Source organism: Cryptococcus neoformans (assembly GCF_000091045.1).
Source record: "Cryptococcus neoformans var. neoformans JEC21 chromosome 7 sequence".
Lineage (NCBI taxonomy): Eukaryota > Fungi > Basidiomycota > Tremellomycetes > Tremellales > Cryptococcaceae > Cryptococcus > Cryptococcus deneoformans.
Genome location: NC_006692.1, coordinates 430,296 through 450,748, shown reverse-complemented (window position 1 = coordinate 450,748; position 20,453 = coordinate 430,296). Strand labels below are relative to the sequence as shown.

Here is a 20,453-nt window from a genome sequence, read left to right as displayed (position 1 = left end):
TCATTTGACTTCATGTTCATTGTTCGACACTGCACGGGAGGGAGGCAACCATGCATGTAGAGTAAATAATGTATAAACGGACAATTAGCAACTTTGTGGATCGTCCACTGACTTCTGGAAGGCAACAACAATCATGATCATGAGCAACAGCAAGAAGCAACACCCGTCGGCTTTGCCTCTCCTGGCTGGTGCCAGTGCTGGTATGTCAGAGTCTTTCATCACCTATGTGAGTAGAGACATGTTAGCACTATAGAAGCGCCTCTGATTGTCGCTTGTTGACCGCTAGCCGACTGAGTATGTGAAGACGATGAGCCAGTTAGGCAACCATGGACATAACACTACTGCCCAAATCTCTCCTTCTGTCGTTATAAAAGACACCCTCGCCCGACGCGGCATCACAGGGTTCTATCGAGGCTGTAGTCCCGTTATTGCTGGGAATGCCCTCAAGGCAGGCACCAGGTTCTTCACTTATGAATCTATCCGAGATTTATTAAGAGGACCGGATGGAAAGTTAAGTACGGCAAGCAACGTTTTGGCAGGGGTTGGAGCTGGATGTGTAGAGAGTATTGTCGCGGTAACACCTTCTGAAGCAATAAAGTGAGTATCTCGTCTTATCTAATGAGGGATTAACAACGAAGCTGATCATCAAATAGGACTCGTTTAATCGAATCACAAAGAGCAGGTGTAGTGACTCAAGGGGGATCAATCGCAATAGTTGGAAGCATGATCCGTACTGAAAGCATTACAAGCCTGTACCGGGGTTTAGTTCCCACTGTAAGTGTTCTCCACATACTGAAGGTTCTGCATGTATTTGCGAATACTGAAATGGACTTTGCGTAGATGATGAAGCAAAGTGCCAACTCGGCAGTGCGATTTACCTCTTACCAAGCTATGAAAGATTACGCAATGAGGAAGAATGGCGGCCATCAGCCAGGTAATGCAACCATCATGGCCATCGGTGCAGTGGCCGGTGTCATCACAGTCTGTGAGTAGATAAAAGTGTCTTGTAAAACTAAGCTAAGTAAGGTCTTGTCACTGCTGTAGATGCTACAATGCCCTTCGAGTCAGTCTTGTTATAATCCCATTTCCTTTTCAGTAACGAATGAACTGACGATGCCTTCTCCAGCGTTGTGAAGACTCGAATGCAGCAATCGTCGGTCAGATACAAGTCAACATTAGATTGCCTCGTCCGATCGCTCAAGGATGATGGTGTACTTGTGTTCTGGAGAGGAGCGTCCCCCCGAGTTGCCCGACTGGTGGTGTCTGGTACTGTGACGTTTGTCATCTACGAGAATGTGCTCAAGAGTCTTCAGACTCTGTTTTAGATGAAGCTGATCCATGTATCCATCATGCCATATATATCCAATAGAGTAGTTATAACTCGATGTTTCTAATGTTATTTGGTAGAGGAAGCGCCACGACGGTTGCGGAAAACATCTTCGGCCTTCATGCCAGTAATCAAATCCTCCATGGAAAGCCTGTCCCTTTCAGCAAGCAAAGGTATTAGGTTTGCAACCTCATCTTCCAAATCCTGGGGAATACAAGCAACACCGTTTTCATCGCCAACGATGATGTCTCCTGGGTTAATCCAGACATCAGGTTGGTGGGGGGATCGCAAAGGCACTGGGACATTGATCTCGGAAGAATAACAGACCTCCTGGCCAGCCGTGATACCCACGTCTCGAGAAAAGACTGGATAGTTCATGCGACGATGCTCGGCGAGATCTCGCAGACGGCCATCAACGATTGTACCCACAGCACCTAAAGACTTGGCTCTCATTGACATGAGCCCGCCGTAGATGGCATTGTGTAAATGGGCAGGTGCGGACATAAAGAGGACAGAGCCTGGGACGACGCTGTCGATCTTGCACGCGAATAATTAACAAATCAGATTCCTCCTTCTGATCTCCTTTTCTGAAAATCTTAACTCACATAGTGCCCCTTGAATCCTTTCTTCTGCGGCGCCACTGAGTTTGCACGGAAGAGGACGGTATGGGCTCGACCAATAATCTTCGTGTTCTGGTCAGGGCCTCGAAGCTTCAAGCCGGAGAGAAAACCGCCTGCGGGGTGCTTGAGTTTAGTAAGTGCGTCTGCAACCTGCAAGGTCTACATCAGTTGGATTGCTCTTTGATATGATATCTGCTGCCTCACATCACAAGCACCATATGGTGCTAGCCTCGACAATATGTTCTTTGTTGAAGAAGTCATTGTGAACAATGTGCGTATTGGTGATCGGAGGAAGGAGAGGTTATGGGGGGATCTTCACATACAGACCTTCATCATATCTACAATCGGACTTGCTTCCAAGTTATGGGTATTTCCGTGTCCGACTATAACGACCCCTCCTCTTGCAGCATGTATCCTTTCGAAACCTTCAGACAACCCGGGAGTATGGTGTTTTCTTTTTTTTCGCGGCGGGCTACGCCCCGATAAAACCCGCCAATCCCGTTGATAACTCCTAGAAGCTCAATTTGTGTTTCGACATCTCTTGAAGATTCAAGATGGGTTTCATCAAGAAGAATGCCGCCTGTTCAACTCTGTTCGGCATCTCTTCAATCTTTAAGGCCTAAAACGAGACGTCGGGGTGGCTGCACGCCCATTACCGTCCAGAACACATCAGACTTTTTGTGAGCTCCTCATGATAATATGTGTTTTAACAAGTACGAATACTGAAGAGGATTTATCACAAGTATCCATTATCATGCCCTCCCTCGTTTCTACCGCTCCTATCAGAACTGACCAGCCTTGCCCTCCCGGTAGCTGGGACGTTCATCACCATATATTCGACCTTGACAAGTTTCCACTAGCTCCGACTCGTCATTTCACTCCCTCTTCAGCGCCTCTTCGTTCTTTCGAGACATTCCAGCATTCTATGGGTATTGAACATGCCTGTATCGCGCATGGTCTATCATTCGGAACTGACCCTAGCTCCTTGCTTTATTATCTCAAATATTTTAATGAAACTGGACGAGCGTACGCCTGCATTGATATCGAGAAAACGACAGACGAGCAAATACAATCGATGAAAGATCAGGTAGGCAACTCTTATACGAGACACTCTCCATGAAGTTGCTAATCTCCAGCCGTAGGGGGTAAAGGGTATCCGTATCGACTATCACCTCCACAAAGCCCAACATGACAAGGAGCAGCAAATCCGATGCATGAAACGCTACGCCGACCGTATCGCACCTTTCGGCTGGGGTCTTCAGACTTACCATCCTCATCCCGAATACTATGATTCTCTTGCTCCCATAATCGCCTCGCTCCCCGTGTCCATGGTCGTCGATCACTTTGGCGGACTGAAAACAGCGTCTTTACTCGAGTTTCAAGGCATTGACACCTCATCTTTTGACGTCGCCGCACAGCCTGGGTTGGGAGCGCTCTGTAGCCTGTTGAAAGACAATAAGCTTTGGATAAAGCTATCGGCTCCTTACCGATGTTCCGAGGACCCAACGTTTGAGGACATGAAGCCCCTCGTACGAGCTCTTGTTGACGCAAACCCTGATCGAGTGCTGTACGGCTCTGATTGGCCGCACACTCAGCCTTTCCATAGGCGTCCCAAGGGGCTGAAAGGCGAGGATGTGGAGACATTCTTGGATTTCGATGATAAGACGTGGGTGAACAAATTGAAAACTTGGCTTAGTGACGATGAATGGGACAAGTTGATGGTCAAGAATCCGCGAGTTTTCATTGGATATGAAGGCAAGGATTAGTGGTTTCGCTCCGTAACTTCTATGTACTGCTATCGTTTGGATGTTTTCATAGGAAGAGCGAAGCATAAATTCCAATGGCCTTTGATACTATGCATGTGCAACACGTATGCGATTGCCCATTCAGGCAACTGCTGCTGGTTAAATATGAGTTTCATGCGAAGACAGAATGTTTTGAACTATGAAATCACATGCACAACAACATGAATAAATGGAGTTTAATTTCTCGGACCAATCCCGGCACCGACCGACCAGAGCAATTAAATAACGATAAAATACTTGCCCGGCGGCGCGGCGGCTCTTCAACAGAAGAACGAAAGGGGCGTTTGGCACTATTCATTACCTGTAGGGTATCTATGCTGCTTGACTTTGGCATCAAGACTATGGGAGCTTTTCTCCCACTGCTGTTTCCTCTGTAATACAATCTATCGCACTTGGTACTACCATTAACCCCCAAATCACACTGAACCTCCGTATATGCGGACTTAGTTCCCAGTATGCCGCACGCATCGTCTTCAGGATCGAATGCCATGAGAGGAAAATCATCACCCCCGCGAACAGCCGAAGGATCAGATGAACGCAAACACAAACGAAAAAGGGCGGCATACAGCTGCACAGAATGTACAAAAGCGAAAGCAAAGGTATGAACATGACATAGACCAAATCAAGTATTGACACTGAGACTTGGTTGAAAGTGTGACCGACAGCAGCCTTGCGCAAGATGCGTCTCACGAAGAGTGCCGACCCTTTGTCATTATTTGGTTAATGGGTTAGTCGATGATGACTATTCCCTTGATTAATACCGTGTGCAGATATGAGGACCCCATAGAATTGTCGAAAGATGTCCAAACTCGTCTCATACGTATCGAATCACTCCTCCTGCAATCAATGTCATCCCAGCCTCATTCTTTAGAGGGAAAAAGTCCCCCAAAGGCCCTTGTAGAATCGACGCCATCTTCTGTGCCATCATTGTCTATGAACCGTCCAAAGAGGACGGGGTATGTCACTCGCGGCAGATATTATGGCCCATCGGCTATGGCGTACGTTGGGGACGACTCGGCTATAGACATCATGCGTGCTTTGGATGTAAGTCTCTCTCATTTTATTTTTAGCTGCTGATCATGTGTAGGTACCGGATCCTGAAACCCCGGAAGCAGGAGATGGTGAAGATAAGCGTCCACCTCGAGCGTTGGTAGATATTCTGCACGAACTGCCTCAGAGGACATGGTGTGATGAGCTGATACAACTGTACTTTGACAACATCAAGTGAGTATTATCAGAAAAATCTATTATATTTACCTCTAACGTACCTATAGCTTAACACGTTACCCCATTCGCCGTGAACCTTTTATGCAGACATACGAAGCACTCTGGCAAGGCCTAGGAACTTTCTCGCTCGACACTTGGATTATTCATCGACTGCCTCTTATTTTTATCGTCCTTGCCATCTCAGCTCTTTCCGCGCCTCTTGCTACGCTCCACATCGACTCTACTTTGTCTTCATCTCAAGCGGGCGAAAAACGCCTTGCAAAGGCTAACGAGTTGTATCAAGCTTCCCGACGGGCCTCGGCGTATTCAGACGGTCTCATTAGCGGAAGAGGAGATATCATATTGGTCATGTCAGATCTGCTGACAGTCCGATATCTCATCTTGGCGCGCCGTGCTCCTGATGCCCTGCCAGCTCTGGGAACGGCAGTCTTCAGGGCGCAGGCCCTAGGTTTACATCGACCTTCTGTTGTTGCTGGGAAATTGCTGCCTGAGGATCTACAAGAAAGGAGGCTAGTCTGGAGGTAAGCTTATTAGTTTGAAGAGGTTTTGTGCGCTGACACGAGAAGTTATGTGTACCATATGGATCGATATTGCGCATTGCTTTTGGGAAGACCCGTAGGCATTTCTGATCGCTCATGCGACACAGAACCTCCTCTCAATCTCGACAACGAGAACATCGTTCAGCCCATGTCAAATTTGACTTTGAACACTTTCCTCGTCTGCCGCCATTCGCTTGCTCATATAATGAGCCGTATCGCCGAAGAGGCTTATCAGCTTGGGGAACCTTCTTACGATGTAATTGACAGCATCGAGGATGCCTTGCAGAATTGGGCTTCTAATCTTCCTTACGGCTTGCGACTCAAATCATATGGCCAGAATGATGATGCTAATGATGACGCAAATACCCATCCCGCCTTAATCATTCATCGTCATTTCGCTTCAACAGAGTACAACTTTGCGAGAATCAGTCTGCATCGTCCCTATCTTGCCCGCCCTGATCCTGACAACCAATATGCCCGAAGTCGAGAGGCTTGTCTGCAGGCGGCGATGGATGACTTGTGGGCTCGGACCAAATTCACAGTACCAGGTATGGATAATTTGAGTACGGGTTCGTACCGTGTGACGAATTCCTTGGTTATTCTAGGGTCGGTGATGTCTCCCTCAACGCAAATTTTCTTCCATGCCACGAATTTTCTGACTCTCTGGTCATTGTTAGCCTTTCATTGTTATCGAACCCTAGCCCGGACACCTTGCGAATGATCAATCAATGCCTATCAGACTTCATGACTGCCAGGAAAGGCAATAGCAATTTGCTAGACGAGGTCAAAATCAAAGAGATCGCAATGATGGAGATGCTCCGATCAAAGACTGATCAGGGTTTATCGCATGCCAACAGTCGGGCACCATCTCCGCATGCCCATCTTCAAGCAAATGCTATTCTTTCGAACACTCTCGCAGCGGATGAAGGGCACTCCCAAGCGACTTTGCCAGTCGTTGAGGCCAATGCTTCAAACCTGGCACCCATTTCCGATCCATCGGTGCAATCCATGTTTGATCAATTCTGGGGCCTTCAACCTGCACTTGATTTGTACGGAGGCGGTCCGTTTGGTACGTTTAGGGGTGATTACGGAGAAATAAGCTGGGATAATTTTAGTACGCTCATTGAGAATGCTGGAGGTGGTACGGGAGATTGGCGGCTTCCCACTGACCCCCCAACGACATTCCATCCTCCGCCTTCGTAACGATATCCTGTATATAAATGACCTGCCCACGTACGTGATAATTTGTTATTATGTGCATTTGTGATAGCTCTTCAGTTAATATGAGACACTACGAGTCCTTTCATGATTCCAAATGTGCCAGTACGTCATCGCCGCATTTGACAGTTGCTTAAAACTCTCGGCACCAATTCACCGCCTGCCGCTATTTTACGACAAGACGCAACAAGATGCTTTCATGGCCACTTCATAAAATTCCTCATTTCTCAGCTTGCAGTTGTATGGGCAGCGAACACATTTATCCTGCATCGTATATCCCGCCCCGCCTTGTAATTGTAAGCCGCATGATCTGCAAAGACGAACAACTGGAGACCCCAGAAACGACAAAGGGGGAGGTGTTGTGTGCGACGGATTTCACGGGCTTTAACGGAATATAAGAATTTTGACTCCTGATCATTCAAATAGTTCATTGTTGATTCGAGGCCATGAACCGTGAAACCCGACATAACTACTACGATTCCTGTTCTTTTGGAAAGGATGAGTCCTCCTAGACTCCCTTACCCGAGTTACGCCCCGAGATACCCCCCTCATCAGCTGAACGCCGGGGACGGACTTGGGCCCCATCTGGCTGACTTATAGATAGATACATAGCCTGACTAAATCGACGGTCCTGGTTGGATTCGAATAATACAACTGCCATCAAGTTATCTGCATACAAACTGGCGACTTTGATCCAACATGGCAGGCGCACTCGGCAACTTAATCAACAAGAAAGCTTTGGCGAACACTCCTAAAGAGGTGTTCAACCTCTACGTATTTTTTATCGCCTTTGCCCTCTCCTTCAGTGGTGGTCTTCATGGGGCTAACACCAGTAACATATCTGGCATTTTGGCTGTAAGTGGAACAGATGTATGCTCCGGAGCAGACAGAACAGCTCGCTGATAGTATTGTGTGATAATAGATGCCAGACTTCATTGCTACTTTTAACTTGAAACATTATTCGGCTTCTGCTGCGAGTGACATCAAGGGTTGGATTACCAGTGTCATTGTCCTCGGTGGTCTCATTGGTGCCTTGACCTCTAGTCCATTCAATGACAGACTCGGTCGGCGATGGACATTGTTCCTTAACGCTCTTATCTAGTAAGATTATTAGATTGAATTGTTAATATCATGATTTTGCCGTGCTGACAGCTTAATCCCAGTTCTGTCGGCACCATTGTTCAGCTTGTGGCTTCTGGCAACATCAAGCAGGTCATTGGGGGGCGAGCCATGCAAGGCTTCGCTTCTGGTGCTGGTACAGTCACCGGTACCCTTTTTTTAGCCGAAATCGCTCCAAAGGCAATCCGAGGAGTGCTAGGTGCCTTTTTCTCTTTCAACATCATGCTTGGTGTTTCTCTTGGTTACTGGGTTAATTATATTGCCATCCTCCACATATCTCCCAGCTCCCACTGGCAGTGGCGAATGCCCGTTCTCTTTCAACTCGTGAGCTCCATTTCCCTACTTGCGCGGACTAGGGAGCTGAAGGAATCCGTGCAACAGTACCCTGGTATAATTCTCCTATCTGCCCTTCCATTATTGCCCGAATCTCCTCGATGGCTCATCCTCAGGGGAAAGAACGATCAAGCCCTTCGTGCTCTGACCAGAATCCGGCGTCTTCCTGAAGATCATCCCTATGTACAAGATGAATACAAGGAAATCGCTTCTTCTGTCAGCGCCGAGATCGAAATTGCTCATTCTAGCTCCTGGCTTGGTCTCTTCCGAGAACTCAAGAATGACCGGACCCTCCTCCGACGATTCGTTCTTGTAATGATTGTTCAAATTGGTTTCAACTTCTCTGGAGGTAACTCGATCACCTATTATCAAACTTCTATCCTCTCCACCATCAACGTCACGACCACCGACGGGGCTTACCTCTTTTCTGGTATCTACGGTCTCATGAAGGTACTCGCCGTCCTCGTATACGCCTTCTTGCTCTCGGAGCGATTTGGTCGGAGAAAAATGCTACTCATCGGTGCGACCATCAACATCCTCTGTGTACTATGGATTGCTATCTACCTCGGTGCTCTAGCCGGTCACAACAAGGCCGCTGGATGGGTTGCCATCGCTGCCGTTTGCCTCTTCGCCATCGGCTATGGTATTGGCTGGGCACCTGTAGCTTTCGGTCTAAATGGGGAAGTTTTTCCCAACAGAATTAGGGCCAAAATCATGTCCCTCACTATTGGCATGCAATACCTTGCCAACTTCTGTCTCACGAGATTCTTCCCGAACATGGTGAGTCTGGCAAAACTCAATATAAGAACGCAACATTGATTTTTTTTAAATCTCTTTCTAGATTGCCAACATTGGCTCTTTCGGTCCCTTTGCTATATTCGCTTGCGTCTCCGCCCTCATCTGGGTCTACGTCTTTGTCGCCTTGCCCGAGACTAAGGGCTTATCGATCGAGCAGATGAGCTCCCTTTTCGGCGGCCATTGGTTCCAGAACGGATTTAAGAAGGCGGACGGTAAGGTACCCGAGCCCGAGAATGTCACACCAACCGAGTACGATGGGGCCGAAGAGGCAGAAAAAGAATACAGCCATGTCGAGAAAATTAATACTGTATAAAAGTCTGCTAATTGTTTCTCATAAGTAGAAACGATGTTTCCTATGATTAGGAAGGCATGCCAAGGCTTTGAAAATGTATGATATTACGATCGGTACCAAGCGTAGGATCGGAAAAAAAATTGTTTTGTTAGCATTGTTGTTATTTTATATGACATGCCATATCGTGTATGCCAACTGCACTTGATGCATAATTGTACTGGGAGGATATCAACGGAAACAATCAATCAGCTAGTTGTCTGCTGATCATCTTTTTCTTGAACGCTCCTTTCTTGTGCTTTCACTTCTTGAATAATTTTATACATTTGAGGGTTCAAAATATGGATCGACTTTGATCAGTCACATTCAAGAGTGATCAACGCTGAGCTGAGATCGTTTTGGCTGTAAACTAAGAGGTGTTGGCCGTCTTGCAGGGACGGACAGGTGGTAATGTCTCCGTATTCGATCTGGATCTCGGGCTTGCCGGCAGCCAGGAAGGAGTCGTAAATATCACACTCTTCATACTCATGCTACAAGGAAGAGTAACAATTGAAGTCAGCAAAATGGGCTGTGTTGTCGAGCTTTGATAAGGAGAAATAGAAGCACAATCAACTTACACAGGACTCAATGACCACAAAATCAAAGGCCTCAACGATCTCAGACTGGTAAGAGGTAGCATCACCGTTATCGTCCACCAGAAGCGAGCCGGCGTTCTTGAGATCGATCATGAGACCTTGGCCACGAGCAATGGAGGACAGCCAGAGGAGGTAGTTGACCTGATCGTCGGCAGTGTTACCGTGGAGCTGGTCCGAGTTGGCAAACTGTGACAAAACAGTAGAGATAATCAGCGTAAAGTTATCATGAGGAGGCCTGGGGCGGGCTTCTATGCTACTTACACTGTCAACGTTGTCAGGGTCTACTCCGTCACAGCCCTTGGCCACAAATGACGAGATACGTGCAGACATGATGCTCTCGACTTTGGAAATACACGAGGCACTGTGGATGTCAAGCCACCACTCGTCCCAGTCAGAGAGTTTATTGTCATCAGATGAACAAGCATTGTCTGCAAAGGAGCCTCCAGTGCCGCAAACACAGGCAGGGTCAAAGTCATCGGCGTCAGACCTGTACGAAAGAGTCAATACGATCCCTCAATACCAGGCTCACAAAGTAGGGCAGATGATAATTTACCTGCCAGGCTCCCAGGTACCGGCAGAGAAGTAACAGATAACGCTCTTGCCGTCTGCGTGGTACTGGGCACTATAAAGTGTTCAGCAAGTAATCAAGCTAGGTTATGATCTTCCGAAGACGTACATAGTGTCTTCGCTAGTACCCTCACCGTCTACGATATACACATCCGCATTGACAATAAGGCCAGTGTCGGTGGTGATCTCAGGTGAGGTCACCGACTGAGCATCAAGCTCGTAAACAAAGGTGGAACTGAGGCTGACAGAGGAGGCGACACTAGAGATCGAGCTAGTAGTAGCAGCAGAAGCACCTGAAATGGAATGTGAGTTAATGGTAATGGAATTCGACGAATTGCTCTGTGCTTACTGCTAGAGCTTGTGGCAGAAGCCAAGGCAGCTTCAATGGCCAAAGAGGTTACAACAGTTTCTTCGGCGCTCGTAGCATCTTTGGACGTCTCAACGATGGTAAGGGAAGATGTGAAGGAGCCGCAATGACCATGAGGAACGTTTCGGGGAAATGGCTTGGCGGACTGATGTGGTGTAATATATATCAGCTACATATCAATAGTACATTCTAATGGCGCTCACAGTCACTGCCACCAGGGAGGAGATGACAAGAAGCCAGCTTGAAGGAGAAATTGAGATCATGTCTGTTTGTGAATGGAGATGTTGTATAGTGGTTGGTGAAGAAAGAACGGCGACTTGTAAAGAACGTGTGTTGGGAAAGATACTGACCTTGAGAGCTTGGGTGGATGTTGGAGAGATACATGGTGGCAGTTATATACCTTGAATTGATTACCTTGGTTGCTTTCAAGTGAAGGACTGCCTTTGTATTTGAGCCTGTCAACGCGTCGAGATTCACAACATCGTGAAACGAATATGGATTGCTCTATCGGACTCCCGAAGGGCCCTCCACCTGTACACCGAGAGGGGCCTTGATTGTGTATATGGGCGAGTGTCAAAGGGGCAGTCAAATCATTGCTTTCGAGAACGTGCCGAAATGATACATGGGATTGAAATAGGGATGGTGAAACGAAAGGTGTTTTGGGCGGCCATTTGCAGGGACCTCATTGTTTCAGCAATTTCCGAGATCGAGATGACTGACAGCGTCCAATTATTCCCTTTGGCTGCATGACAAGAAGCGACCACCGAATGTAATCTGTTGAACAGCAATAAAATAATGGTAAACCGGAGAACGGTTAACTCTAATAACCCTAATTTGCGACTACTTGCAAAGGCCGTACGTTCTCACTTTCCACTCAAAGGGCGGCCGCCTGTTTGTATACGACTGGGCACTTTGAAGCCTGACAAAGTTGAGGAAAGCTTGCAACCGAGCCTCTGAAACTTTCTGATTTTGTTCGGCATTTTGGAATTATCGTGTCTTGTAACCATCTTGGTCAGGGTGAGAGCAATCGCCCTTCCTATGCCCGATTTTCTGAAATTGATTCACCACCCTCCTTTGTTTGCTTGTCCCCCGCACCCTGTTACTGAAGGGTTCTGCAGGATGCCCAAACTTTTGCCATTGGCAATTGTGGTTCGCCAGTATCCATTTGCCGAGGAAAATGGTAAGAAGAACTTTGCAATTGTGATCTTTGACGGCCTGTGCCATGTTGTAATTAGATGGTTTGCTGCGTAATCTTATTGAAACACACTTACGTTATTTTGGCCTCATGGTTCAGGCAGTCATCGTTATGTCCTGCACTCAATAAGCACGTTGGAGGGCTTTGAGCGTGTCCAATACAGATACAAAATATGCATATTGATGACCTATGCCCAGTAAAGAAAGTAAAAACCAGTCAATTTCATTTTTTTACTCTATACCCCCTGACCTCTTGCCCAATCCCTTGCCAGCCTCCAACATATCCATCCTCCAACAGCCGCACTCACCCCGCCTATCCTGAAGATCAACCCCACCGCATCCGGCGACGAAACATCCACATCCACACCTTCCCTACTGACAAGCTCTACTGTCCTCTTGGCGACTTGTTCTGCAACTTCCATCGTGGCTGAAACAGCGTCTTCAAGGACGGAAGAATTCGCAATGGCGGCGATGGCGGCGGTGGTGTTAGTGTCGGTGACAGGGACTGAGCCTGGGTGATGCGTAGGAAGAGATTTGGAAGGTTCCATAAGCCAGAAGATGACAGAGCTGAGGACTGTGACGATAAATTGGGGCAAGACGAGGAAGACGTTATGTATACCCAAGATCACTATATTTATGAACTTGATCAGCGTTGGCCCTTTTTATCAGGAGTCGAAAAGTCCCTTGATGGGATGAGGAGGGACTCACCACCAGCTTTATCGGCTGTGCCTTTCGTACCATTCATATCATAATCGCCAGACGCTCTCGGACTATGGTGCGTCGATGACGAGTTCCCTCTTACTTGTCCCATCTCGTACTCGTCATCTTCACCCTCTGACCTTGACATCTCGTCTGAATGACGCAAGACCACAGTCGACCCGAACGCAGGCTCAACAGGGGTATCACCCTGTATAACCAACGGAGATAGTCCTTCCCCTTCCAACGAGAGATTGGATTTGTGAGACATAAATTTTTCTCGATCAAAGTTTGCCGGGCGGTCGAGATTAGAGCTAGGGCTAGAAGGGCGCGTTCGATCTCGAGAATGTCGATTACTTCGGTCAAGGACTAATGAAGTACGAGAAGCGTGCCGAGAGTGAAGAGGCGTGCTGACTCGTGAGAAGTTAGTGTTCGACGGCGGGATGATAGGATGAGATGTTTCTTCAGCGTCGAAGAGGGCAGAAGACGGTCGAGATTGGGCGTCGCTCGAGTTCCTGCGTGCCCGCATTCGGGAAAGATTGATAGACTGGTTGCGTTGTATACTACCGTCGATGAGAATGAGTTCTCCTAACTATTAATGGGGGTTAGCCTTGTACGTTGCAATTGCTGCGGAGGCTGACTACACACCAGAGAGTACGGGGCCCCTACCATACAGTTAGCCATCGCAATAACATGCTTAACTCTACTTACACTGTGACAATGCCCAGCAGAATCCCGTTGTAGCGATAATGACATATGCACCTCCCACACTCTTCACAAACCTACTCTTTGTCAGCCTTCTTCGAACCCGGTGTTTCGTAGAAAATAAGTCACCAGCTTCCTGCCATAGCAGCCGCAAAAACAAACTGCGAAATCCACCAAACCTTGACTAATGTCAAGCCCTTTATAGGTATTCCCAATTCGCCCTTCTTGACATTATTCACCATACTTTGCACGGAGTGGAGAAACCGACGGAAAACCGTTCCATTCTCGAGGTCCTCACGCGCCCTTTTCCAGAGTGCAGAATTGGGAGGTGTTGCTACACTTGCTTGGGGACTGCGCCCATCACCATTTGCGGTCTCGAGACCAACCCTACGACTCGAACTTCCTTCGATAGCTTCGTACCCATCCACACTTTCACTCGGCTGTACCCCCGATTCAGCAACTAGGAATGGCATGCCGATGCTGGTGATAATGTTGACTAATGCTTGAAGAAGTAAAGCTCTCGCACCAGAACGGACGGCTCTGGAATCGAATGTGGCCGGGTCGATACCGTCAGAGGGGACAGAGGATTTGTAGATTTCGGAGACCCATACCGTGGTGAAGAAGAGGATGGGGAACCAACCGAGGCTGCAAGGATGTCAGATATGATGGGGGAAAGAAATGCGAGAAGTAACATACGAAGCAAAGAATTGAACAATGCAGACAGTGCGGATACCGGGAGGAAGGGAGAACATGTTCTCCCAGATAGATTTGAGGTTGGACTTTAAGCTACTCTTAGATTGTGGCCGACTAATCCATGTCAATGAGGTATAAACACAGTAAATGTCGTTTGCTCACTCATCGCGAAGTAATACGCGTTCAGAGACAGCCCACGAAGTAAACGAATGTGTGACCATCAGGACTGCGCTTGTAAGAAACGATAATATTTGCAGTTGAGTTTTACCCAAGAAAGGCAATACCGGCGCCAAATCAAGATTCCCACTGCTCCTTATCAGAAACATTCCTTGGTACACGCAGTATCATACCGCTGGAACACGGGTGAATCCGCAAACTCACACAAAGAATCCCGCTACACTCCCAAACCCAAACATCCTCCCTGCCCATGCACTCCCTTCCTCTTGCTCTCTCGGCGGAAGCGTGTCAACCACCAAGGCCCTGTCCGTACTCATAACCGCATTAATACTGAAATCTATACAATAAATTGCCCAAACTGCGAGGGTTATGGCCAGCCACTGGCCCCCACCAAAGATAGCTGCGACCTCGCGAGACCAGCCGAGAAGCATCATGGCGGAGACGCATATCAGGCAGCCGGCGAGCATGAAAGGTCGCCTTCTACCAAGAGGAGAGCGGGAGCGGTCGGCGAAGATGCCGACTAGTGGTTGCACAATGAGCCCGGACAGAGGACCGGCCATGAAGACGAGAGACATGAATGATTTGGAGAGGCCTAATTCGAGGAGATAGGGAGAGGCATAGCCCATTTCTATTGACCACACGCACTACAGCATGTTATAAAATGTTCTCAAACTGGTTACAGGGCGAAACTCACCTGTATACCCAGCATGCCGACTGTCAACAGCGGTAATCTTGCCCATTTCGGTCCCTTGACACCAGCTGTCCCAATCCACTGAACTGCATGGGCTTCGCCAACCGGCCCCATATCATACTCCTCGTCATTGTCGGCCGCGGGGGCAAAGAATGCTCCTCCTGTCATTGCGAGATGTGAAAAGTAGTCAATAAAGGAGCGATCTCGAGCATTTCCCATCTGCACGCTGCTCGGAAACTCGATCTCTACTGGTCACCGCGCCAGACGGTGACCGATCCAATTACGTAACAACTCCACTCGACATTAAATTTACTTATTTGAACGGCCCCGCAAGTCTTTCGTTTTCAAGGCTCCGACAAAATCTGACAACCCACAAGACTTTTACATCTCAACCGGCTTTCTCGCTTTTACATTTTTACTCCTTCCCAAGGCCTAGGATCTTCGTGTGAGGTCATCATCCTACCACCCCTACCACACAACAAGGAATAAAACACAAATCTGGACGCGATGTCTGCTCAACCCAACCCCAAGGCTTTCCCTTTGGCCAATGCCCAGCTCACCAACCAGGTATGTCTTTACAAGTCGCCATCATAAAGAGATAGGGTGGCGGATGGGTTATCAATTAAACTATATTGAGAATGTCTTGGATGGGGGCTGATTAGGATTTTTAGATTCTCGACTTGATCCAGCAGGCTCAGCATTACAAGCAGCTCAAGAAGGGGTAAGCATATTCATTTCTTCTCCATCCTTATCACATTTCCCCTTTTACTGACTCTTCTCGCAATTCTCCTTAGTGCCAACGAAGCCACCAAGACCCTTAACCGAGGTATCTGCGAATTCATTGTCATGACCGCCGATGTCGAGCCTATTGAGATCGTCCTCCACCTTCCCCTCCTCTGTGAGGACAAGAACGTCCCCTATGTCTTTTTGCCTTCCAAGACTGCTCTCGGTAGGGCTTGCGGTGTTTCTAGGCCTGTTATCGCCGCCAGTGTTACCACCAATGAGGCTAGGGAGTTGAACGCCCAGATCCAGGCTGTCAAGGTTAGTCGTCATTTCTCTTTCTTCATTGTTGTTTTTTGTAAAGACCTGAAGTGATGGGGAACTCTTGCTGATGGTTGCTTTCACAGAACGAGATTGAGAAGCTCCTCATCTAAGTTTTGGACATAGCTCAAATGATGATGTTTGGTTTAAATGGAAAACCCCAAAGTTTTGGCAGAATGATTTGAGACTTTAGCTAGTCTTGATGCATTTTTTCATCGCACCTTTCGTTGATGTTTTATTCTGAAGCGTTTCGCGAGCCCGTGCAGTATGGGTTGTGTTATCAATATAATATTCTGACCCGAGATCAATCAGAGGCTGAGAAAAACGACAAGTCAGTTTAATCGTCACCCGTGTCGGCTATCTAGAACAAATGGGCTTCATTAGATTAAATAATCCTTTTATGATTTAAAGATACGAGGAAGCAATGTGATATGCGAATTATAGATTCAATATGACCCAATCCATGACATGAACATGCAGCATGCAAGACTAATCCTATAGACAACCCTGAAAACAACTTCACCCACTTCCAACCAAAGTCATAATACTACACACAATCCAATCCGATCCAAGGAGAGCCTTTTACTGAGTTTTCTTTTCCCTTCCTCCCGCGCCTTCAATGTCGAAACCAATGCTATTATTTTCTCTTCCCACTTCTCGACGTGACCTTTTAGGCATACTTTTCCATAAATTCCTTGTTGAACTTTTGGAATCGACCGATAAATTCAGCAGTATCGGGACACAGGGCAGTCACTCGCAAATGGAACGTCCCCGGTTCTTGGCCAAAACCGCTGCCTGCCACCGCACAGATACCGGTCGCATCTAGATTATCATTCTCATCAGCATCAACCAAGTAAGGCAGAAAAAAAAAGAGTTGGAAGTAGAAGGAAGGGAAGGAAGGGAGACTCACCAAGAAGATCCAAAGCATACATCACATCCGGTTCCTTACCCAACTTCTTCGCCGCCTCTACAGCTTTGGGAGGGATATTAATCCTCGGGAACAAGTACATGGCTCCTTCCGCATTGTTGCAAGAAACACCTTCCATTTTGTTGAAATGCTCAGCCATGAGATATGATCGGGACTTGAGATTGTTTTGGATCAGATCGGTTTCTTCTTTCCATAAGGGGTAAGATTCGTCTCCGGGTTTCGGAGGGGAGACCATGAGGTCGACACCGATCTATTAGGAAGAGGATCAGCGGGTTGAGCAGGCATGGAAAAAAGAATGTATGAAACTTGGGGCTTACCTGGCCTGAGACGGGAGGACATAAAGTGACACTCGCCATCTTGTAAACCTGGTCCATCACATCCTTATCAATGTTGACACATTCAAAGTATCCACCTCTCCTTCCACATTCTCCACTAACACCTTTTGAGATCGAATGGAAAGATACCAGTTCCACACTTTCCCTGATCTCCTTGGGCATATCCATCAAAACCTTTTTGAAAGAAATGAACGGTCGCTGTTCGGGGTCAAAGACGTTCATCTGGTAAACCTCGTCTGCGAGGAGGACGATACCTTCCTCATAACAGAGATGCACAACCGCCTCCATCGCCTCTTGGCTCAAACATGCGCCGGTAGGGTTTCCGGGGTTAATGATTACAAGCGCCTTGATGGGGATACCCTTCTTCTTGCCTTCCTCCACGCTCTTGAGCAAAGAATCGTGGTTCATCGACCAGTCGTCCGCTTCAGAAAGGTAGTATGGCAGAGGCTCAGACTCGAGGTAAGCGAGGGTGGCGGTATAGAGGGGATATTGGGGGATGGGGATCATGCAGCCATCACCTCTGCGGAGGGCGACACCAAGGATCGAAGCAACACCGGCAGAAGCACCGGCGGTGAGGAAGATATTTTGAGGGTCCGCCGGGTAACCGTCGCGTTCTACATAACGCCGAGAACCATTTAGCGAGGGGGATGAAACAGTATCTAAATAATCAGGAAACCCAAAAACTCACCTTCAATAAACTTGGCGACTCTCTTTCTGATACCCAACACACCCTTGGAATGAGTGTACGCACCCGTACTTCCAATTTCGTTATGTAACGCCCTGGCTCGCTCAATCACATCTCCAGGGTAAATCTGCTTGGCCAACTGCTCATGTTTCTGCATCAGATCGGGATACTCCAATAAGGAAATAATTTGTCGCCAATAAGTGAGAGGAACTTGATCAAGACCTTGTTGTTGGGGATTACCGATGTTGGCAGTGACGATCTTTTCAAACGGCAAAGGCTTGTGAGTTATATCGGCAAGGACTTGGACATATTTGTCCGCCTTGATCGCGAGCTCGCCTCGGACAGCATAGTGAACAGCCTGAACCGCGGGGTTGATGGTATCAAGAGTAAGCGCGGGTTTGAAAGGTGACATAGTCTGACTGAATGACCTGATTTGGATGGTCTGACGTTGTAAGAGTGATTTGGGACAATAGACGTTGCTAAGTCTGGGCATTGGTAAAAGATTTTGATTGTTGCGGATAAGCGGGCGTTTGTTTGTTGGTGGAAAGGAAAAAAAGGAGAGGAGAACACGTCAGCAGGGTGCGTATGCTGGGCTTTTGAAAGGAGATTGAGATGGCGAGGAAAGAAGGCAAAGAAGAAAGAAGAGAGAAGGAATGGAAAACGATAACGAGATTATTTATTATCGTCGTTGGCCGGTTGGGCGTTTGGCGTCGGCCCGGTCAACTACACCGACGAATAGAATCGAGTCAAAGGCAGCTCGGATTTGGCCGTCAGCTGGACTCGACATCACAAAACCCATCATTTGAGTCAATGCAATGTGCATAGCGAGAAAGTGTGGGCTGCTGAACAGCAGGTGAATTGAGAAGCAACAGAAGCATACAATAAGTTGCGTGCAAGAAGCGAAGAAAAGTGTCGATTATGACGACGCCAGACAACCAGCAGCAGCTGACATCCGGATGCGGTGAAGAGCGAGACGAACGGCCATAAGCAGGACATGCACTCACCTAGGCGTCGTAGATGAACAGTCCAGATAGGGACAGGAAGAGAAAGCAATAGGGTTATGGTAAAGTATGAAAGAGGGGAATGTATCGGAGGTGTTTTGATATTTATACGTAGGATCGGACCGAAAAGGACAAGTCTCACGACACGCCTCCCGGCTCTGCCTCTAGCCCTTTTGCCGAACATATCGTACACCCTTATCATTCTCCATTCACATCTGCTAGGGTAAATCTCTTTTTTGCAGTAGGCCAACTGAGATAGAAGAACGACCCATTCATGGCCCCACCCAGCATCCTTTCGAATCTTCACCACCCTATCTCCCATGTACATCTACTCAATTCTCGCCGATAAGCCATCAATAATAATCATCAACCGCAGGAATCGAGGGCCTTTGAAACTTCGAAGGAAGACCATTCTGGCAGACTATAACACGTCGCATTCGTGTTCCCACCCTGGATGGTGCATCTACAAAACAGAGTGGTATACATAGTTACATACAAGCATAATGGTGCTGCACTCTGTCCTGCCTTCTCAACTGTTTTGGTGCATCTGCTGTACCACCCATTAATACTTCATGCAGCGTTGTGATAGACAGGTATCTCCTTCCAATGAAACGTGTCTCTGCGCTGTCTCAACCCCAAAGATGTCCGACATGCCCGCTCTTTACAACTTCCTTTCCTTTGCTTCTCGCTGCCGATCAGTTCCACTGCCCGGCATCCTTTTCATTCAATCAGCATCCGTTCTGGACTCTAATAACAACAACCCACCATCAGGCGTTCATTTCCCGCCTCTGGCCCACTCCCTGCCTTTCTCTCTTGGGCCAACTTGCCCGATAACTGTCCTGCCTTGGGATTGGATGCATTCACACCTTTTCCTTGAGCCTACACCATATGCATATATATAATCAGCCTCATTCTCCATTCCCATTATGCAGCCACTAGCCAATAGAAGATGGTTGAAAGAAGAACTTACAGCCTTTGCCCTTTCCTCAGCAGCTTGCAAGGCTCTTCCTCTCGGATCCCCTGCATCCCCTCCAGCCCCAGGTGACCCCAGCGTCTGGGGTGGCGGACTATTTATCCTCTGCTTGGCCGGTCGGCCGGCGGCGGAAGTAGGTGGTGCGGTGGTTGTTGATGAGGACTGTGCGGGATGTGAAGGCGTAGAGCCGAGAGTCTGTCCCTTGCCGGGCGGTTTGGACGGGTCAGAGAAACAGTTGCCCATTTATATTACGAGCTGAGAGTGGGTAGATGAAGAGGAAGAAAAGATACGAGTAAATGTAAATAACCACTTGCGCAGACAGACAGAATGATTTGGATGTACAGCGAAATGGCATTTGCTGGCTTGGCGACGCAGCAGCGCGAGACAACGACAAATGACCACAGATCTTCCGTTCCGACGGAACGCAACTCGTATCTTCTCGACATTTCGTTGTCCGTCCGTCTCACGATCCTTTCATTTGTAACATGAT

General features: G+C 47.8%; 10 protein-coding genes across 12 annotated transcripts; 5 read left to right on the top strand and 5 right to left on the bottom strand.

Moving 5' to 3' along the window:
* Positions 1 to 29: 29 nt before the first annotated feature.
* CNG01580 (tricarboxylate transport protein (ctp), putative) lies at positions 30 to 1,413 on the top strand. Its single transcript, XM_571870.2, has 6 exons — positions 30 to 226; positions 287 to 597; positions 654 to 774; positions 841 to 985; positions 1,045 to 1,063; positions 1,127 to 1,413. Exons 1-6 carry the CDS (start codon positions 134 to 136, stop codon positions 1,323 to 1,325), a joined length of 888 nt encoding a protein of 295 aa, XP_571870.1. The 5' UTR covers positions 30 to 133; the 3' UTR covers positions 1,326 to 1,413.
* CNG01570 (conserved hypothetical protein) lies at positions 1,337 to 2,247 on the bottom strand. The gene is made up of 3 exons (XM_571868.2): positions 2,152 to 2,247; positions 1,933 to 2,097; positions 1,337 to 1,864 (listed from the first exon to the last, which is right to left on the bottom strand). The coding sequence occupies exons 1-3, from the start codon at positions 2,206 to 2,208 to the stop codon at positions 1,397 to 1,399; spliced, it is 690 nt and encodes a 229-aa protein (XP_571868.1). The 5' UTR covers positions 2,209 to 2,247; the 3' UTR covers positions 1,337 to 1,396.
* On the top strand, positions 1,928 to 3,862 carry CNG01560 (conserved hypothetical protein). Its single transcript, XM_571862.2, has 3 exons — positions 1,928 to 2,627; positions 2,691 to 3,034; positions 3,090 to 3,862. Exons 2-3 carry the CDS (start codon positions 2,702 to 2,704, stop codon positions 3,711 to 3,713), a joined length of 957 nt encoding a protein of 318 aa, XP_571862.1. The 5' UTR covers positions 1,928 to 2,627; positions 2,691 to 2,701; the 3' UTR covers positions 3,714 to 3,862.
* A 208-nt stretch (positions 3,863 to 4,070) lies between these two features.
* On the top strand, positions 4,071 to 6,795 carry CNG01550 (hypothetical protein). The gene is made up of 7 exons (XM_024657530.1): positions 4,071 to 4,351; positions 4,406 to 4,479; positions 4,523 to 4,796; positions 4,840 to 4,976; positions 5,027 to 5,500; positions 5,546 to 6,124; positions 6,196 to 6,795. The coding sequence occupies exons 1-7, from the start codon at positions 4,208 to 4,210 to the stop codon at positions 6,719 to 6,721; spliced, it is 2,208 nt and encodes a 735-aa protein (XP_024513203.1). The 5' UTR covers positions 4,071 to 4,207; the 3' UTR covers positions 6,722 to 6,795.
* Positions 6,796 to 6,800: 5 nt separating this feature from the next.
* On the top strand, positions 6,801 to 9,500 carry CNG01540 (hexose transport-related protein, putative). Its single transcript, XM_024657529.1, has 5 exons — positions 6,801 to 7,591; positions 7,659 to 7,837; positions 7,900 to 8,179; positions 8,237 to 8,968; positions 9,030 to 9,500. The coding sequence occupies exons 1-5, from the start codon at positions 7,436 to 7,438 to the stop codon at positions 9,297 to 9,299; spliced, it is 1,617 nt and encodes a 538-aa protein (XP_024513202.1). The 5' UTR covers positions 6,801 to 7,435; the 3' UTR covers positions 9,300 to 9,500.
* On the bottom strand, positions 9,469 to 12,059 carry CNG01530 (endo alpha-1,4 polygalactosaminidase precursor, putative). Of its 2 annotated transcripts, XM_024657528.1 has the most exons (8): positions 11,195 to 12,059; positions 11,048 to 11,109; positions 10,827 to 10,989; positions 10,587 to 10,770; positions 10,464 to 10,532; positions 10,172 to 10,397; positions 9,893 to 10,096; positions 9,469 to 9,805 (listed from the first exon to the last, which is right to left on the bottom strand). In XM_024657528.1, the coding sequence occupies exons 1-8, from the start codon at positions 11,226 to 11,228 to the stop codon at positions 9,632 to 9,634; spliced, it is 1,116 nt and encodes a 371-aa protein (XP_024513201.1). In that variant the 5' UTR covers positions 11,229 to 12,059; the 3' UTR covers positions 9,469 to 9,631. The 2 variants fall into 2 exon arrangements, with proteins under 2 accessions (XP_024513201.1, XP_571855.1); XM_571855.2 differs by having other exon boundaries at positions 11,048 to 12,059.
* Positions 12,060 to 12,182: 123 nt separating this feature from the next.
* CNG01510 (conserved hypothetical protein) lies at positions 12,183 to 15,209 on the bottom strand. Its single transcript, XM_024657527.1, has 9 exons — positions 15,004 to 15,209; positions 14,514 to 14,953; positions 14,295 to 14,438; positions 14,136 to 14,246; positions 13,569 to 14,084; positions 13,446 to 13,516; positions 13,383 to 13,399; positions 12,747 to 13,326; positions 12,183 to 12,666 (listed from the first exon to the last, which is right to left on the bottom strand). Exons 1-9 carry the CDS (start codon positions 15,166 to 15,168, stop codon positions 12,275 to 12,277), a joined length of 2,436 nt encoding a protein of 811 aa, XP_024513200.1. The 5' UTR covers positions 15,169 to 15,209; the 3' UTR covers positions 12,183 to 12,274.
* Positions 15,210 to 15,402: 193 nt separating this feature from the next.
* On the top strand, positions 15,403 to 16,261 carry CNG01500 (snRNP subunit, putative). The gene is made up of 4 exons (XM_571849.1): positions 15,403 to 15,567; positions 15,672 to 15,721; positions 15,795 to 16,041; positions 16,128 to 16,261. Exons 1-4 carry the CDS (start codon positions 15,508 to 15,510, stop codon positions 16,152 to 16,154), a joined length of 384 nt encoding a protein of 127 aa, XP_571849.1. The 5' UTR covers positions 15,403 to 15,507; the 3' UTR covers positions 16,155 to 16,261.
* A 226-nt stretch (positions 16,262 to 16,487) lies between these two features.
* On the bottom strand, positions 16,488 to 19,079 carry CNG01490 (transaminase, putative). 2 transcript variants are annotated; one of them, XM_024658612.1, is made up of 5 exons: positions 18,994 to 19,079; positions 17,993 to 18,474; positions 17,287 to 17,918; positions 16,952 to 17,219; positions 16,488 to 16,863 (listed from the first exon to the last, which is right to left on the bottom strand). In XM_024658612.1, the coding sequence occupies exons 2-5, from the start codon at positions 18,399 to 18,401 to the stop codon at positions 16,712 to 16,714; spliced, it is 1,461 nt and encodes a 486-aa protein (XP_024514535.1). In that variant the 5' UTR covers positions 18,402 to 18,474; positions 18,994 to 19,079; the 3' UTR covers positions 16,488 to 16,711. The 2 variants fall into 2 exon arrangements, with proteins under 2 accessions (XP_024514535.1, XP_571848.1); XM_571848.1 differs by lacking the exon at positions 18,994 to 19,079 and having other exon boundaries at positions 16,523 to 16,863; positions 17,993 to 18,538.
* A 361-nt stretch (positions 19,080 to 19,440) lies between these two features.
* On the bottom strand, positions 19,441 to 20,324 carry CNG01485 (hypothetical protein). Its single transcript, XM_024658611.1, has 3 exons — positions 19,961 to 20,324; positions 19,756 to 19,869; positions 19,441 to 19,706 (listed from the first exon to the last, which is right to left on the bottom strand). Exons 1-3 carry the CDS (start codon positions 20,204 to 20,206, stop codon positions 19,686 to 19,688), a joined length of 381 nt encoding a protein of 126 aa, XP_024514534.1. The 5' UTR covers positions 20,207 to 20,324; the 3' UTR covers positions 19,441 to 19,685.
* Positions 20,325 to 20,453: the final 129 nt, after the last annotated feature.

What these genes read in the sequence shown, in the direction of transcription:
- CNG01580 (XM_571870.2), top strand. Translation starts at nt 134, where the DNA reads ATGATCATGAGCAACAGCAAGAAGCAACACCCGTCGGCTTTGCCTCTC. An exon ending in CAGAGTCTTTCATCACCTAT is followed by an intron (nt 227 to 286) that starts GTGAGTAGAGAC and finishes GTTGACCGCTAG; the next exon opens with CCGACTGAGTATGTGAAGAC. An exon ending in ACCGGGGTTTAGTTCCCACT is followed by an intron (nt 775 to 840) that starts GTAAGTGTTCTC and finishes GACTTTGCGTAG; the next exon opens with ATGATGAAGCAAAGTGCCAA.
- CNG01570 (XM_571868.2), bottom strand. Translation starts at nt 2,208, where the DNA reads ATGACTTCTTCAACAAAGAACATATTGTCGAGGCTAGCACCATATGGT. An exon ending in CACCATATGGTGCTTGTGAT is followed by an intron (nt 2,098 to 2,151) that starts GTGAGGCAGCAG and finishes TAGACCTTGCAG; the next exon opens with GTTGCAGACGCACTTACTAA. An exon ending in AAGGATTCAAGGGGCACTAT is followed by an intron (nt 1,865 to 1,932) that starts GTGAGTTAAGAT and finishes TTCGCGTGCAAG; the next exon opens with ATCGACAGCGTCGTCCCAGG.
- CNG01560 (XM_571862.2), top strand. Translation starts at nt 2,702, where the DNA reads ATGCCCTCCCTCGTTTCTACCGCTCCTATCAGAACTGACCAGCCTTGC. An exon ending in TACAATCGATGAAAGATCAG is followed by an intron (nt 3,035 to 3,089) that starts GTAGGCAACTCT and finishes CTCCAGCCGTAG; the next exon opens with GGGGTAAAGGGTATCCGTAT.
- CNG01550 (XM_024657530.1), top strand. Translation starts at nt 4,208, where the DNA reads ATGCCGCACGCATCGTCTTCAGGATCGAATGCCATGAGAGGAAAATCA. An exon ending in ACATCATGCGTGCTTTGGAT is followed by an intron (nt 4,797 to 4,839) that starts GTAAGTCTCTCT and finishes GATCATGTGTAG; the next exon opens with GTACCGGATCCTGAAACCCC. An exon ending in CTGTACTTTGACAACATCAA is followed by an intron (nt 4,977 to 5,026) that starts GTGAGTATTATC and finishes ACGTACCTATAG; the next exon opens with CTTAACACGTTACCCCATTC.
- CNG01540 (XM_024657529.1), top strand. Translation starts at nt 7,436, where the DNA reads ATGGCAGGCGCACTCGGCAACTTAATCAACAAGAAAGCTTTGGCGAAC. An exon ending in TGCCCGTTCTCTTTCAACTC is followed by an intron (nt 8,180 to 8,236) that starts GTGAGCTCCATT and finishes TCCGTGCAACAG; the next exon opens with TACCCTGGTATAATTCTCCT. An exon ending in CGAGATTCTTCCCGAACATG is followed by an intron (nt 8,969 to 9,029) that starts GTGAGTCTGGCA and finishes ATCTCTTTCTAG; the next exon opens with ATTGCCAACATTGGCTCTTT.
- CNG01530 (XM_024657528.1), bottom strand. Translation starts at nt 11,228, where the DNA reads ATGTATCTCTCCAACATCCACCCAAGCTCTCAAG. An exon ending in CATCCACCCAAGCTCTCAAG is followed by an intron (nt 11,110 to 11,194) that starts GTCAGTATCTTT and finishes ATTCACAAACAG; the next exon opens with ACATGATCTCAATTTCTCCT. An exon ending in GGTACCTGGGAGCCTGGCAG is followed by an intron (nt 10,398 to 10,463) that starts GTAAATTATCAT and finishes TCTTTCGTACAG; the next exon opens with GTCTGACGCCGATGACTTTG.
- CNG01510 (XM_024657527.1), bottom strand. Translation starts at nt 15,168, where the DNA reads ATGACAGGAGGAGCATTCTTTGCCCCCGCGGCCGACAATGACGAGGAG. An exon ending in TCGGCATGCTGGGTATACAG is followed by an intron (nt 14,954 to 15,003) that starts GTGAGTTTCGCC and finishes AACATGCTGTAG; the next exon opens with TGCGTGTGGTCAATAGAAAT. An exon ending in CGCGTATTACTTCGCGATGA is followed by an intron (nt 14,247 to 14,294) that starts GTGAGCAAACGA and finishes GACATGGATTAG; the next exon opens with TCGGCCACAATCTAAGAGTA.
- CNG01500 (XM_571849.1), top strand. Translation starts at nt 15,508, where the DNA reads ATGTCTGCTCAACCCAACCCCAAGGCTTTCCCTTTGGCCAATGCCCAG. An exon ending in ATGCCCAGCTCACCAACCAG is followed by an intron (nt 15,568 to 15,671) that starts GTATGTCTTTAC and finishes TAGGATTTTTAG; the next exon opens with ATTCTCGACTTGATCCAGCA. An exon ending in TACAAGCAGCTCAAGAAGGG is followed by an intron (nt 15,722 to 15,794) that starts GTAAGCATATTC and finishes AATTCTCCTTAG; the next exon opens with TGCCAACGAAGCCACCAAGA.
- CNG01490 (XM_571848.1), bottom strand. Translation starts at nt 18,482, where the DNA reads ATGCCCAGACTTAGCAACGTCTATTGTCCCAAATCACTCTTACAACGT. An exon ending in AGTCGCCAAGTTTATTGAAG is followed by an intron (nt 17,919 to 17,992) that starts GTGAGTTTTTGG and finishes GGCGTTATGTAG; the next exon opens with AACGCGACGGTTACCCGGCG. An exon ending in GTCCTCCCGTCTCAGGCCAG is followed by an intron (nt 17,220 to 17,286) that starts GTAAGCCCCAAG and finishes TCTTCCTAATAG; the next exon opens with ATCGGTGTCGACCTCATGGT.
- CNG01485 (XM_024658611.1), bottom strand. Translation starts at nt 20,206, where the DNA reads ATGGGCAACTGTTTCTCTGACCCGTCCAAACCGCCCGGCAAGGGACAG. An exon ending in CTGAGGAAAGGGCAAAGGCT is followed by an intron (nt 19,870 to 19,960) that starts GTAAGTTCTTCT and finishes CATATGGTGTAG; the next exon opens with GCTCAAGGAAAAGGTGTGAA. An exon ending in CGGGAAATGAACGCCTGATG is followed by an intron (nt 19,707 to 19,755) that starts GTGGGTTGTTGT and finishes TTGAATGAAAAG; the next exon opens with GATGCCGGGCAGTGGAACTG.